Source organism: Brassica oleracea, unplaced genomic scaffold (assembly GCF_000695525.1).
Source record: "Brassica oleracea var. oleracea cultivar TO1000 unplaced genomic scaffold, BOL UnpScaffold00895, whole genome shotgun sequence".
Lineage (NCBI taxonomy): Eukaryota > Viridiplantae > Streptophyta > Magnoliopsida > Brassicales > Brassicaceae > Brassica > Brassica oleracea.
In genome coordinates, this window is record NW_013617507.1 from 11580 (window position 1) to 26880 (window position 15301).

Here is a 15301-nt window from a genome sequence, read left to right on the forward strand (position 1 = left end):
AATCATCGGAATATCCTCTTGAGCTACATATTGTTCCAGCAAACTAACATCCCACTCCTTTGAAACAGGATTGATAAGACTGCTTACGGTCATATTTGGGTTTACTACTGAGGCCCTGGCATGAGCCGGTCTAGCTGGGGTCAAAGGGATCCAAGGATCCCCCCCACACATTAATTTCATACCCTGAATGCACTTTGCTTCTGATGCCCAGAAGTAAAAGCTTCCTCGCGGCAATAATACTCGTCCATACATACGATGGGGTATCTGCTGTACCAACTCGCAGCGGCGAACTCAGATGGTAATATCTTCCCCGAAGAACTCTCGCTACTAGTGAATCCAGAAATTGAACGAGACGCCAAAGCTGTTTAGCTAGAAGCGCTAGATTAAATTCATGGATCATACGGAAACCAATTCCTCCCTCCTCCCGAGGTGCACACATTTTTTTTCCCATTTTGCCCAATGGATTCCTCTTTTCGGAGGATTCGAGCTCCACCAGAATTGTGCAATGGCACTTGCTAAATTCTCACATATCTCTAAAGGAAGCAGAAAGGTGTACATGACATAAGTCGGCAGAGCTAGCAGTTGATTTAATCAAAACCTCTTTTCCTCCCTTAGATAACCATCTACCAATCCAGCCATTCACTCTGTGTAGGAGCTTCTCCTTTAAGAAAGCAAATAATTTACACTTTGATCCACTGATATCCTCTGGGATTCCTAAGTAGGATCCCATCCCGCCTTCATTTTGTATACCAAGAGTATCCTTGATCTGCTGTCTATCATTCGCTGGAATCCTTTTACCAAAGAGTAATGAGGATTTGTCAAAATTAATACGTTGACCTGATGCTTTCTCATATTTCCTGACTACTTTCATAACTTCTTCACATTCACGGGGCTCCGCCTTACAGAAGAAAAGGCTATCATCAGCAAAGAGAAGGTGAGATACCGAGGGGCTAGCGCGAGCGACTCGCATCCCCGTTATCTTCTCTTGATTCTCTGCTTGATTAAAAAGGCTAACGAGCGCTTCCGTGCATAGAATAAATATGAAAGGAGAAAAAGGATCTCCTTCTCGTAGTCCTCTTCCAGGGACAATGTTTTCCCTTGGTTCCCCATTCATGAGAACTCTATACTTAACCGAGGTGATACAACGCATAATCCAGTCAATCCATATTTCTGAAAAACTCATCTTTCTCATGACTGCCTCAATGAATGACTATTCCACTCTATCATATGCTTTACTCATATCATTCTTTATAGCCATTCGTTTAACCCGTCCTCCCAGTTTAGTTCTCAGGGCGTGGAACATCTCCTGAGCTATCATGATATTATCTGTAATTTGTCTACCAGCAACGAAGGCTGGCTGAGTCTCTGATATCCGTTGTGGAAGAACCTTTTTCAATCTTTGGCGTAAGACCTTAGATATTATTTTGTAGCTGACATTGCATATATGTGCGGGTATTTGTTTATATGTGATGTTTGTATCCATTTTAAATATTTGATGATTCATACAAATTTTCATATATACATATATATATATATATATAGGTCGAAGATAGGAAATTACATTGAAAAATATTTTAATGGTTGTTGACTTTCAACTTTTCCATAATTTTCTTTGGCCTCTTCTACCTTCAACGATCCATCTGTCAAATTCCACTTTGTATTTTATTTGGGTGATTCTTAACTAATAATAGTTCCCCCTTTCACAGGCGGAAATTATTTCAGACCGTTCATAATTGATTTTCTTTTTAATTTAAAGGTTTCACTTTCTTGTATCTAACTTCTACTTTTCTTTTTTTTTTTATCTTTGTTGAGACACTCATGTGAGCAAAATCCAAGTCTAGGGTTCGGAAAGTTGATTCATTTTGTACTTCGCAATCACATCCTAGCAAAAACACATGTCGTCTAGCAAATAAATTGACATTTGTTGTTTACCCGGTAGACAAAATCGTCACGGAACAGGAAGCTCCTGATAGAAGCGTGGACCAGACAAGCGTTGTTGATGCTTAGGCATGTGGGCAAGTACCAGCGCTTGTCTCTATGATCACCACCATGTTCTTTCTTACAATAACTTTTTTTTTAACACTACTTTCTTAGAATAACTTATTAATTAATCCCAAAAATACAATGAAATTTTATATTTTGCTATAAAAAAACCCATCTTTGTTTACAGTCGTTTTAGCCTCTTCTTTGTTCATCATCTGCAATCATAAAAATTCCTCTAGAAATCATTGGTATAGATTTCTCTCTTTTTGTTTATTTCTTTTATGCTATGCTTATTTGAAGATGATTTTATTAAAAATTCCAGAAATTGAGGTCGATTCTATGGAAACACCGTTGCTTTCGTCAAACGATGTTGAGGCTGAAGTTCACAAACCGAAGTTTACGGGTTTGGTTTCTACAATGAAATCAAACTTTTTCACGGATTTGCCTCAAAAGCTTCGATCTCACATCGATCCGGAAGACCCTTTTGACATTGATGTCTCCAAAGCTGTAGGTCTCAAAAGAGGTAAGTATATCAAAGTGTTTTCAATATAAGTTTGATGAGATCTCACGAATAACGCTTTTAAAACTATTTTGATCTTTAAAGATGAGAAGGACTACTACGAACGACAAATAGCAACACTAAAATCTTTTGAGGAAGTAGAAAGTTTTGTAGCTCGATCACAAGATTATGTCATAGATGAAAAAATCCAAGAAGAAGATCGAGCTGAGAGAGCTGCACAGGAGATAGCCATGCAAATCTCCAACTGGGCTAACGTTTTTTTACTTTCTCTCAAGGTGTGACTTTCTGTTGAGTTGTTATTATTTTTATTTTAACAAAGACTTTCTGTTGAGTTATTTATATATTTGATTTGATATATCTTTGATGTCTAATATGTTCGTCTAATGTTTTATAATGTGTAGACATATGCCACTATAAAGAGTGGATCAATAGCAATTGCAGCATCGACACTTGACTCTTTGCTTGATCTAATGGCGGGAGGAATACTTTGGTTCACACATATATCAATGAAGAACATCAATATTTACAAATATCCCATTGGAAAGCTTAGGGTGCAACCAGTTGGAATCATCATTTTCGCAGCGGTTATGGCCACTCTTGGTATATAAATTTTATACATCTCAAAACTATATATTATAAGTTTCTTGATGTTAATGTAATTCTAAATGAACCATATGCATTTGTGTAGGGTTTCAAGTGCTGCTTGTGGCAGCTGAGAAATTGATTACAAATGAACCTTCAGAAACAATGAGTCATGACCAATTGATATGGTTATATTCAATCATGCTAACCGCAACCGCTATTAAACTCGTTTTGTGGATTTACTGCAGAAGTTCAAGAAATAATATCGTCCGTGCATATGCAAAGGTACATACATGTATGTGCATACATTTTTATAATTTCATGTAAAAATGGACATTAATTGATGAGTTTTTATATAGGATCATTACTTTGATGTGGTGACAAACGTACTTGGACTGGTTGCGGCTGTTCTTGGGAATGCTTACTATTGGTGGATTGATCCGTCTGGTGCAATTGTGTTAGCCATATACACTATTGTCAATTGGTCTGGGACCGTTATGGAAAATGCTGGTAATATATATTTGTAATTTAGTGTTGTTCATATTCTTCAATCGAATTACATCAGTTGAGTTTTACTATCATTTGTTTGTATATATTTAGTCTCATTGATTGGACAAGCAGCTCCTCCAGAAGTATTGCAGAAGTTAACATACTTAGTATTGCGACAAGGTGCAGATAACATCAAACGTGTCGATACTGTTCGTGCCTATACATTTGGTGTTCTTTACTTTGTTGAGGTAAGATATATCTTAACGTTGCAACCATTGTTCTAAAATACTGCATGTGCGGGCGCCTGTACGTTTAATATACACTATGCGGTTAGCCAACGTACCATAATCATCATAGGCGCCATTATATTCAGTTTGATCTAAAGCGGTGTATATACGGCCGCATATAGTCCGCATAATCATACTGTATATGCGTTTGTTTTGACTTTTTCTTAAAAATAAAAGTTGAAGGAAGTTCAATCAACCTTAGTTAACTAACATTTTTAATATAAAATAAGAAACATTTAATCCTAACTCACAATTCACGTAATTCATTGTCGTTTTTAGTTTTCTAGCTGCAAAAAAAAAAAAGCTAAAGTATGTTGTCCCCCTTTACCACTATCTCTTTCTATTTTCAGCAAATATAAAAATTTATTGTTGTTAATTTGTGTTCTCTTCAATTTATGTTTACTTTTGTTTCTATGTCCATGTTGATGTTCTAAAAAATGCAGAAATATTTCACTGGAGTTTGGTATGCATTAAAATAATTATAAGTATATGTTTTATATAACTTAGTTATATATAAATGCAGAAATATTTCACTGGAGTTTGGTATGGCTGCATTAAAATAATTATAAGTATATTTTATATAACTTAGTTAAATATATATATCCGCGTAGATCCGTTTAGGCGTCCGCGTATACAGTTAGGCGCTAGGCGCTATGTAACCGCACAGAGAGCGTATAGCGTATTTTAGAATATTGGTTGCAACCATATAGTTAAAAGTTCCTCATTGCATCATAATTTTATATGATTTGGTTAATTCATAAAGTTTATATATTGTTATATATGTGTATGTGGTGGCAGGTGGATATAGAGCTTCCAGAAGATTTGCCATTGAAAGAAGCTCATGCAATTGGTGAATCATTGCAAATAAAGCTAGAAGAACTACCAGAAGTTGAAAGAGCTTTTGTTCATCTTGATTTCGAGTGTAGTCACAAGCCTGAACACTCTGTTCTTTCTACAATTCCAAACGATTTATGAGAATTATGTGTATAAATTTATATATGTGTTTTATTGCTTGTTGTCTGCTTTTGTTTTTAATGTTTTGTACTTTCTGACATCTGTTGTGTTCATTGGTATTGAATTTTTGTTTTAATAAATTAGTGTTTCGTTGGATACTGGACATTTTAAGGTTTTGTATTCATCAAACATTTTACGTATCTAAAGCGACATTTTATTTAGTTGGGACACATGCTAACATAAGTTTTTCTGTTTTATTTTCCCCACATATCCATTATATTTGAAACATATCTTCTAATGTCAGACTGTTTCAAACTTAAACATAGACCATTTTTATTTTTCTGTGAAATATTTTTTTTAACTTTCTTCAGTTTACTACGGATTGCATTTTCAATTAATAAAGTAATTTTGAAAAATATTAAAAATGTTTATAGCATGAAATCATTTCACCATTTAAAAAAAAAATCCACTTTTTTGAAATCTGACGGTAAATTTTCTCTGAAGTTGGTTAGCTTCTGTTAGAAATATGAGCCTGGTTAAAAACACGCAGCATACTGATCTATGTGAAAGAAAAGATTCTGTAAAATTGAAATTTCCTCACTTTCTTGTCATTTTGAAAATTACTTTGATCAATACATGAAAATGATAAAAAAAAATATATTATCATGTACTAACATGTGACTGTTACAACTTACAAGTCTTTGTTTTTCATGTTTTTGTATTTGTAGTCCTCCTGCCTAACATTTCTCATCTCTTCGAGGAAACCTTCAAGCACCTTCACTGTCCGAGAAGTGGCACCGACGCACACACACACAAAGCTAACAGTTGAGTAGTATTATTTGTGGGGATTATAATGATAATTTTGGACTCTTCTTTTTTTAATTCTGATAAATCTCAGCACTAATGAGTTCTTGTCTGCTTCCTGTGAACAGTAATACCTTGTAGAGTTCCAATGATGCTCTTGCATTGAAATAATCATTGTAAACAAAACAAAAATTGCACCAAACTGTTTCGACATGGTTTTACAACAAGAACACAGTCAAAATCATGTATGTTCTACATTCCCTGTCTGAAACCAAGACAAAAAACAAAAGTACAGAGAAGAGATAATATTATTCTTGCAGCCACTTCCAAACTGATTCATTATAGAAGATTATCATCATCATCATCTCAACTTCATCCTCATTGGAGAAGAATCCATTATAACATACTAAAACCAGACACAATTTCAAATCTTCCTTATGATCATAGCTCTCCATGAGAAGCTTCTTCTTCTTATGTACATCAATCCTTTGTTGGTTTATTCCGGTTTACTCTTCTTTCCAGATTCGACCCGTTACCCTCAACTTGAGTTCTTGCCTATCACCTCCAGAGAAATAGAGTGCGAGGTTTCTTGGGATGATGAGACCGTCTTGACTGTCCCGGACTTTCCTGTGACTGTCACGGATGCTTCTAGGGATCCCTTGCCATGTTAGTTTACGTCCATGAGCTCCTACTTCAAGACTGTAACTGAACTTCTTTGCCTCGTTTTCATCTCCCATAAAACGAAGGAACGCCATGTAAACTGGAGCCATCCCTAGCTGGAAAGCCTCAAAGTGTAAACAGAACTGTCTCCCAAAACAGTTGAACACCTGGAAACAAAATTTCAGAAACCGAAACACGTGTTATAAGTGTAAAGCAGGACCGTATAATAATAGCATGTACAAGTGGAACGGTCGAACAGGTTTCATTTTAAAAATTTATTTTTATTATTTATAAATAAACATACAAATTACGATTTAGAACTTTAATTTTTTAATTATGATTCTAAATTTGTAGCCTATAATTTCAAAAGAAAAGTAAAATTATAGCAATTTATATATAGCTAATCTTTTTTTTTTTTTTTGATAGGGCCTTAAAAATAATTTGAAACGGCACTGGAGTAAAAGTTATGGTGTAAAGCAAAGTGAACCTAGGCTCTCTACTTATTACGGTAAGCATCCATGTAGCAAGAAGAAGAAAACACAATGTAACAAGAAGTCATTACCGTAAGCATCCATGTAGCATTTTCGACTTCATGTGGATTTGATTTCACATAACGGTGGTTGAAAGTGCATCCGTCATGCATATCTACTTTATGATCATCTTTAAGATGGACAACTAGTGTGGTGATGTCACCTGTAACCGAACACTCAGAGCCAGCATAAGGGCAAGCGTAAGGCCTGAACCTGCAATGCTGCTCGTGCTTAAGCTTGCTGTAGTAAGGGAAAATGTCATGACAGCCCAAACTCTGGTACCGGCATGGAACTTCCAAGGACTCTGCCACTTTCTCGAGAGCTAAGCATCTTATGTTACCAAGCTCGTAGCGACATGTAGGACAAGTGTTCTGCACTCTCGCTTTGCAGTTGGAGCATAACGTGTGACCATTTGGACACTGCAGAGTTAAACAACGTTAAGCGATATGAAATTTGCAAACTACAAAATCTTTAAAGGGAGGGTTTAATTCTCGAAGTGTTTTGAATCTTTGTGCACCAGTAAAAGACTAACATTCGTAGACGCTAGGAAGATAGACTCGTGATCAAGATCGACATCTAGAGGATGCGGGGGTGCGGTATGCCTTCTATGATTAGGAAAAGTACTTTTATTGAGATAATGATGTTTTGATATTCGGGTTTTGAAGCTATTATAAATACGGGTCTAAGGAATTGTAAATTTATTTATTCATATAATCAATATACAAGGTATTTGCCTCAATTGTGTTTTGCTTTCTTAAGTTCTTTGTTTTCTTCGAAGTTAGTTCACAACAGGGAGAGAAAGAGAGTGACAAACCTGATGAATTGGAGGGTACATTAGGTTTGTACACACTGGACATTCAAGAAGCTCGTAGACACCATTGTTGGAATGCATCCCATATTTTCCAGTTCCTGCACCACCTGACTTTGTAGATTTGCTGTTGTTACTATTATTAACTTCCACTTTGGTCGTTTTAACCTCGTAATCCATTCCCGTTGAGTTAGATTCAAGGACTTCTTTCAAAGCACTGCCTCCAGGAGCCATGGTGAGTCCTATGCCCTTCTTCCTCAGTTGTAGCTAGATGATTTACGCCTTTTCGATCTATTTGTTATACTGCAGGAGGATAGATACTAAGTTCACCTTGATGCAAAGTCTTTTTACTTTATTTGTAAGTAACAATTCAAAAGTAAATAGACAATTAGAGCAAAAACATGAAAGGCACTTTTAGATAGGTACCAAAGCAATAGGCCTCAAGCTATGAACAATGCTAGTAAAGCTTAGACCTTTGCAGATTCCAACAGTTAACAGTAACCATCAAACATCAATAGAGAAAATTTCAAGATCAAAAAACAAAAAACAAAAACATATTCTTTTTAAAGAACATTCTCTTTTCTCAATCTAACTAGACAGAGAAACATAACAATGGATCTTAACTAGAACAATCTAACCTATGAACAAAGATCGTGGTTTCAAATTTTGTAATTAACAAAAAAAAAAGAATTAATTTAAACAACATTATCTTTTCCTTAATCAATCCGTAAAACCAAAACGATTCAAAGACAACAAAATAAAGAAATGGTTTCCTAAAAAACAAGATTTTCTTCACATTTCGAGCCCAGCTAGATTCTTCTTCACACGATGCATAATGATAATTAACATAAATCATTGACCCAAAGAATCCGACCCGAAAACCCAATTCCGGAATTTGGTGATTCTCGATCTTTATTCCCAATTTCAAAACCCCAAATTCAAAAGGAGAGAAAGTTTTTTATTACCAGACTTGGAGATCGCGTGTTTTGTTTGATTCAGATTCCAATCAAAGACGAGAAGTCGACGGATTACTCAGAAAACGAAAAAGAGACGGAGGAGGAGGAGGAGGACGACGATGGTTGTGTCCTGAGTTGTTTAATATTCGGTGAAAGGCATTAATATGGTGTGTCTCTGTTTTTGTCTTTATTCCACTTTTTCAAAAAACACCGAATCACAATTCACGAAGGTGGTCTGGTTCCTTTTTTTAAGATTAATCTTTCTAAATTACAATTATTTATAGTATTTATTACATTTGTACTATCTTCCTAATTACTAGTCACTCTGTTCCCGAAAATAAATTTTTCTAGAATTTTTATGTTTATTAAAAATATAATAAATATTTTCAATTTAATTTCCAATTTATTTTTTAATACACTTGCCAATAAATATCCACCAATAAAATTTAATCAATTCAAATATTCACAATTAATGTTTTTCAAAAGTATAAACTCTAGAAAATCTTACTTTCGGAAACGGAAAAGAGTATTTCTATTTGAGTTTTTTTTTTTCTGTACAAATTACATTATTCGTAATTTTATCTTGTCTTTCATCTAAAAAAATTCTAACAGAACAAAAAGAAGAAACAACATTTTATCATTTTAATTTTTTTTTTAAATTGCATTACGTTTGTGACATTAGTATAAAGACTAAATAAGCAGTAGTTAGTTAGTAGGTAAATGGCTTTGAAACGAGGAAATTACTAAAGTAGTGACCAATTACGAAAAGATCTAATAACCATTTTTGAAAATAATAATAATAATCTTATTGGCTCTGAGTTCGTGCACCGCGTAGCGAAAGTCCGAGACAGAGACGCTCGTTTCCCGCACATTAAGATTCTCATTTTCTTTCAATTTATTTTTTTTTTGTTTTATATTACGAAAGATTTACATCCAAGGTCACGTTTCATCTTATTTAGTATATGTTAAGACACTTATTACTACAAGGATACTTTTTCTTAAACTGAAACCGATTCCTAACTAATATAGTTGCATCCCAAAAAGGACTTCTTAACTAAATGAGATAATTGACGGGTTTTATTAATAGCTCTTGATTCTACTTTCATCTCGATGGTCAAAATTTGTTGGAACAGATCTCGACAAAACAGATATATGTCTCAATTTACAGCCATTAGATCAATTGTTGACTATTTAACATCTATGGACCATATTTGTTGTCAATTTTTAAACTACTCTCATTTCTTTGACATCTTTTATCATTTATCTACGTCATATCTACAGAAAAAATTAAAAATCAGAAATTATGTGAAACTCTTCGAGGTGGCTCATAGTCTGGTCGTCGTCGAATTGGTTTATCATCTAAGAACAGAGAGCTCAAGCTTCGCTTACAGGTCATGGACCAACAACCATTGTCGACCAAAACTTTCAAGACAGAAACAAAGCAAGTTGCGACAAGTACGAGTCTTGAGAATGGTAAAGGAGCAACCGTCTCCCGACTTTGACGAAGCTCAAGAATCGAGGATTGCACAGGTACAAAGCTTGAGAATCGTAAAGGTTCTTAATTTACTACTTAGATTTCAAGTTGTTCTCTTTTGTTTGTCATGATATAATAGTATTCCTTAGGTGTGTGGCCATTTGATTCCAAGTTGTTGGATCGTGTAGTTTTCACGTCTAGTGAACTCACCGCTCATTGGAAGCATGAATAATTCATCCGACCAAATTCACCCGTGTCCATAAACAAGAGTATCCACGTGTACACTCACTATGCGGACAAGCTTCTCCATCCATATGTACATTGGGGTGATAAATCATTAGAAGAAGCTTGAGTATGAGAAGTTTGCTTCTGAAAAGAAATGTGTGAGGTATTCGATCTCTTACAAGAGAACATGTTTATTTGGAGTCAGTTCAAATACATCGAAAGTGGATTCACTGAGAAGTTGAAGAAGAAAGATGATGAGATTGCTCAAGCTTGAAGAAAAGAGATGATGAGCTCCTTTGTGAATGTCAGCCGTCATCGATCTCGTTTAATAATTGTTAGCGGTTTTTGGTGTGTTTGATTTTATTGCAGTTGAAGTTGGACTCAGCGAATGATGTATCATTTGCTTAATGATTTTATGTCTACAATTGTGGGCTTTGTTTCGCATTTGAGTTGGTATATATGATTTGTGTTGCAAGATAGTCCATTTTTGTGTGTTGGACAATGTCTTTCAACTTCCAGATTTCATAAAACTCCATTAATACTACATTCTATGTGATTTTTCTTGGAGATGCAAACATATATGTGATAAATGTATTTTCATGTGGCTATTGTGCGGCAGATTTAAATTGTGCATATTGAGATTTATTGTACCATAAGTACTATTATGTTTGATTTTTATTTGAAACTTGAGTATGAAACTTGATTAATACTACATTCTATGTGATTTTTCTTGGAGTTGCAAACATATATGTGATAAACGTATTTTCATGTGGCTATTGTGTGGCAGATTTAAATTGTGCATATTGAGATTTATTGTACCATAAGTACTATTATGTTTGGTTTTTATTTGAAACTTGAGTATGAAACATGATTAATACTACATTCTATGTGATTTTTCTTGGAGATGCAAACATATATGTGATAAACGTATTTTCATGTGGCTATTGTGTGGCAGATTTAAATTGTGCATATTGAGATTTATTGTACCATAAGTACTATTATGTTTGGTTTTTATTTGAATTGAGTATGAAACTTGATTTGTATAACTGCTTTTCATTTCATATATTCTACAATGTACCTTAGGATAGTGTACACATGGATAAATAGATAACAAAACCTATGTACACTAATCATTTATACCAATGTACATTAAGATAGTGTACACAGGGATAACAAGACGTATGTACACTACTTAATTATACAAATTTACAATGTACATAAGGATATTTTACACGTGGCTACAGCTTTATCATGAGATATGTAAATACAACTTGGCTTTATAATATATTGATACAATTCATAATCATGTGTCTTGGGTCAGCATGTGTCTTGGAACAAAGCTGCGACGTAAAGCCCGTGTCTTGGGCATTTAAGCAAACACATGGTCTCCTTCAAAGAATTATCTTTCACTTTTTTGTGTGTTTGTTTGTATACTTGACATCGCTTTATAGATTTCAAGTTGCTCCATATATTATTGTACACAACACATATATGCTTACATTTTTGTTGTACACATTGAATTTGCAATTTTGTAAGTTACTATTATAATTTTGAAGTTTAGATGAAGCTTATAACATGTTATAGTCTTGTGTATATAATTTTATTTAGTTTTAAAAATGTGTACACATGTACACTATAACTTCTTACGGGTAAACAATTTACCAAAACAAGACCCATGTTAGCCATTTACAATAAAAAATCTCAGTGTCCCATACTCCCCAACCCTCTTCTTTCTCCTCCCCACATTCCATCATCGGTAGAACAGTCAGCTGCAACCAAAAATACACAACCAAAAAACAAAATCAATTAACATCTCAGATTGTGTACACATAGTGCTGGGTTCGCGGGTCAACCCGCCCCGACCCGCCCCGCCCCGCCGCGGATCGAATCATTTTTTCGATTCAAAAACTCGATCCGCATAACCTGCAAACAAAAACTTTTATATCCGCACTCGCCCCGCCAAAACCCGCGGGTAACCCGCCAAACCCGCGGGTAATATTAATTATATTAAAAATAGTTATTTTAATTAAAAATGATTATTTTCTAATTATATAATAATTATTTTAATTAAAAATAATTATTTTTTATTTATATAATAGTTATTTTAAAAAAATACTATTAAAAAAATATATTTATAATTAAAATTATACAAATATTTATTGTTTTTTATATATTTTACGAAAAAATGTTTTTTTTTTTTAATTTGCGGGTTGGCGGGTACCCGCGATTCAAATTCGGCTGACCCGCACCCGCCCCGCTCAAAATAATCTCGACCCGCACCCGCACCCGCGATTTAAAATTTTCAAATGGGTCGACCCGCATCCGTCCCGCGGCGGGTCAAACGGGGCGGGGCCCGCGGGCAATGATTAAAATTTCCAGCTCTATGTACACATGTACAACACAAACATCATTTACGTTCGTGTTCATTTAAAAAATACCCACATTTCAGAACTTGTACACAAGTACAACTACATTAACCATTGTACACATGTACACCAATATATTCAAGTGTACAACCTACAACGTGTGTACACATGTTCACCTACTAACCTGAGGATCATGCTCAGCATCTAACACGTCGGCCAATGACACAAAATCCCCCTTCCTCTCATTAGCTGCTTCCTCCTCCGGTTTTGCGACCTCTGGAAAACAACAACAAACTTAGAAAAATTGAAAATAAATTGAAATTGTTCCCTAAACCCAAGCCTTAAATCTGTGCAGATCGAGAAACAAAAAAAAAAAGAAATCACCTTTTGCTTTCTCCTTTGCTGCTCGCTTTTTTCTCGATGTCATGGTGTTTTTCGTCAGTCTCCACCGTGTAAAGGTCATGGCGCCGCCTCTGCAACACGACCACCCGCTTCTCGAAGTGAATTAAACCGACCAGTAAAAACATAAAACCTCACTCACCATTGTCTACAGCTTTTCCCGCTCGCTTCCACTTCGCCGTCATCGCCTTTCGTCTCCGCCAAATATCCCGCCGTCGCTCCTCCGTAGTTCGCCGTCGGGTATACCGTTGGTGATTGAGAAATTAGGTTTAGCAATTGGGGAAAGTGAAAGATTATGGTTTTAAATTTTCACGGGCCCAAACTCGTTTAATTAACCAAACCACACTGCTCCAAAAAATCCACCAATCAGATACTTGTTTTTTTTAAAAAAATTAAAATCTCAAACCAGAGTAACCAGAACAATTTGGTCTTTTACCCACATGTCCCTGGCTGGTTTTGCTTTTTGGAGGACAAACCTCACTTTCACCATCAAAAAGTGTGCTAGCAGAAAACATTTACACTCAAAGACACATTATTTACACCGTGGGTCACTTTCCAAGTTATTATTTACAGCATAGGTCACTTTCGACTCTTAAGACACTTTTTCACAACCAAACATTTCATCCTGACTATTCTAGTTTCTTTCTAAATAGTTTTTTAGTTAACTAGACTTGGATTAACTAGCAAAGTGGCGTGAACTTATCTAAGTCATTGATTTATTTACATTTGAACGGTCAAGATTTGTTGGACATGACAACACATATCTACAGCTGGGAAAAATACAGTGGGTCCCTTGTTCTCTTTCTTCTTCGTCTTCCTTCGTCTAAATCTCTATTTTCGGAAACATGAAATTTGTTTCTTTAGCAATTTTTTCCTATAGAACTTATATTTAAATCTTTGTTTCTATTTTTTATCTATTTTTTGAGATATGTCAAGCTGCTATAACGATGATGGTATAAGAGTGATGTAAACGATGGCATCGACGTAGACAAGAGAAACAGTGACGTATATGCTATCTATGTGCTTCAGATCTTGTATCATTAGACGAGAAATCAAGTGTGTTCTCTTCTCATGTGTCTTCTTGCCTGTCTTTCATCGTATACCCCACCGTTCTCCAGTGAATTTATCACCGCTCCGGCGACTTTATCACCGCTCCGGCGTATTGGATTTATCTCGGCCATCCTACTCTATTGGTGTTGATGTTGGTAGATGAAGCCACGTTAAAGTCGCTGAGGAGTCACAAACATCACTGTCGAGGAAAAGAACATTTTCCTCTCATTGGGTACAAGCTTGTGAGCGTCAAAGATTTATTTGGTTTAGCCTCCAAAATAAATCAGAATGAATCAAAAGACTCATTCCTCTTGTTGAATAATCAATAATTTTAGTCTTGAAAATGGATATTAACAAGTGGATGAGTGTTTATTAGGGGCAAAATGTGATTTGTCATAAAAATTATTATATCTTTTTGTTTTTCCACAGTAAGTTTTGTTTATGAATAAGTAATGTTTTTTTGACGTTAATTTTGAAAATGGATGATGACATTTTGTGAAAGTTCAGATATGACGCATTAAGGTCAAAAATATACACATCGATATCATGTACATGTGAATATGTTAGTTATGTGTACATGTGGATATCGTTCTCAAGTGTACACTTGTACAATATAATCAAACGTTCTTTTTTACTCAAGAGGATTATGTGACTTGTGTCTAATATGCTATTAACTCCATTTAAACTTCATCAGTGTAATCATTTTTTCAAATGTTCATGTACAATAATGCCTCGATCACTAGGAACCTATGAAGCCGGCAAAATCCTAGATTTGGATGTTTATGGAAACAAAGAACCGAAAAAGATGATTCTATTTTTTTTTTCTCCTTCTACTGATGAAATATAATGGATTATTTCAAACACATACATGTGCTTATATTTTGTTGTACACATGAAAATATCGTATTAGGTACATATGTACAACTATGTTTGTTGTCTACATGCATACTAAATTTATATAAAATTACTGTGTAAACTAAATTTATGTCAGCTTACACTTTATTTGGACATCCAAAATTCACAAGGTTGGAAAATAATTTGGGATTTATTGTTTGTATACACTTTTTCAAACATACAATCCATGTATAAACGACCACTTTGATGGTACATATGTACATGAAACATTTGACCATAACTATCCATGTGTACATCTGAAATCTGGTGTACACATGTACACAAACAAATATGATTATAAATCGTGTACACACTATCCA

The 15301-nt window shown here is 34.9% G+C and overlaps 2 protein-coding genes across 2 annotated transcripts; one reads left to right on the forward strand and one right to left on the reverse strand.

Annotated features, from left to right (window-relative positions):
* The first annotated feature begins 2055 nt into the window (after nucleotides 1-2055).
* Nucleotides 2056-4979, forward strand: LOC106320366 (putative metal tolerance protein C3). Its single transcript, XM_013758723.1, has 8 exons — nucleotides 2056-2231; nucleotides 2306-2506; nucleotides 2588-2778; nucleotides 2905-3103; nucleotides 3192-3370; nucleotides 3445-3595; nucleotides 3686-3822; nucleotides 4660-4979. Exons 2-8 carry the CDS (start codon nucleotides 2323-2325, stop codon nucleotides 4834-4836), a joined length of 1218 nt encoding a protein of 405 aa, XP_013614177.1. The 5' UTR covers nucleotides 2056-2231; nucleotides 2306-2322; the 3' UTR covers nucleotides 4837-4979.
* An 811-nt stretch (nucleotides 4980-5790) lies between these two features.
* LOC106320363 (E3 ubiquitin-protein ligase SINAT2-like) lies at nucleotides 5791-8748 on the reverse strand. Its single transcript, XM_013758720.1, has 4 exons — nucleotides 8583-8748; nucleotides 7624-7920; nucleotides 6842-7228; nucleotides 5791-6446 (listed from the first exon to the last, which is right to left on the reverse strand). The coding sequence occupies exons 2-4, from the start codon at nucleotides 7849-7851 to the stop codon at nucleotides 6126-6128; spliced, it is 936 nt and encodes a 311-aa protein (XP_013614174.1). The 5' UTR covers nucleotides 7852-7920; nucleotides 8583-8748; the 3' UTR covers nucleotides 5791-6125.
* Between the last annotated feature and the right edge of the window lie 6553 nt (nucleotides 8749-15301).

What these genes read in the sequence shown, in the direction of transcription:
- LOC106320366 (XM_013758723.1), top strand. Translation starts at nt 2,323, where the DNA reads ATGGAAACACCGTTGCTTTCGTCAAACGATGTTGAGGCTGAAGTTCAC. An exon ending in TTTTTTTACTTTCTCTCAAG is followed by an intron (nt 2,779 to 2,904) that starts GTGTGACTTTCT and finishes TATAATGTGTAG; the next exon opens with ACATATGCCACTATAAAGAG. An exon ending in GACCGTTATGGAAAATGCTG is followed by an intron (nt 3,596 to 3,685) that starts GTAATATATATT and finishes GTATATATTTAG; the next exon opens with TCTCATTGATTGGACAAGCA.
- LOC106320363 (XM_013758720.1), bottom strand. Translation starts at nt 7,851, where the DNA reads ATGGCTCCTGGAGGCAGTGCTTTGAAAGAAGTCCTTGAATCTAACTCA. An exon ending in TGTACCCTCCAATTCATCAG is followed by an intron (nt 7,229 to 7,623) that starts GTTTGTCACTCT and finishes TTAACTCTGCAG; the next exon opens with TGTCCAAATGGTCACACGTT. An exon ending in ATGCTACATGGATGCTTACG is followed by an intron (nt 6,447 to 6,841) that starts GTAATGACTTCT and finishes TTTTGTTTCCAG; the next exon opens with GTGTTCAACTGTTTTGGGAG.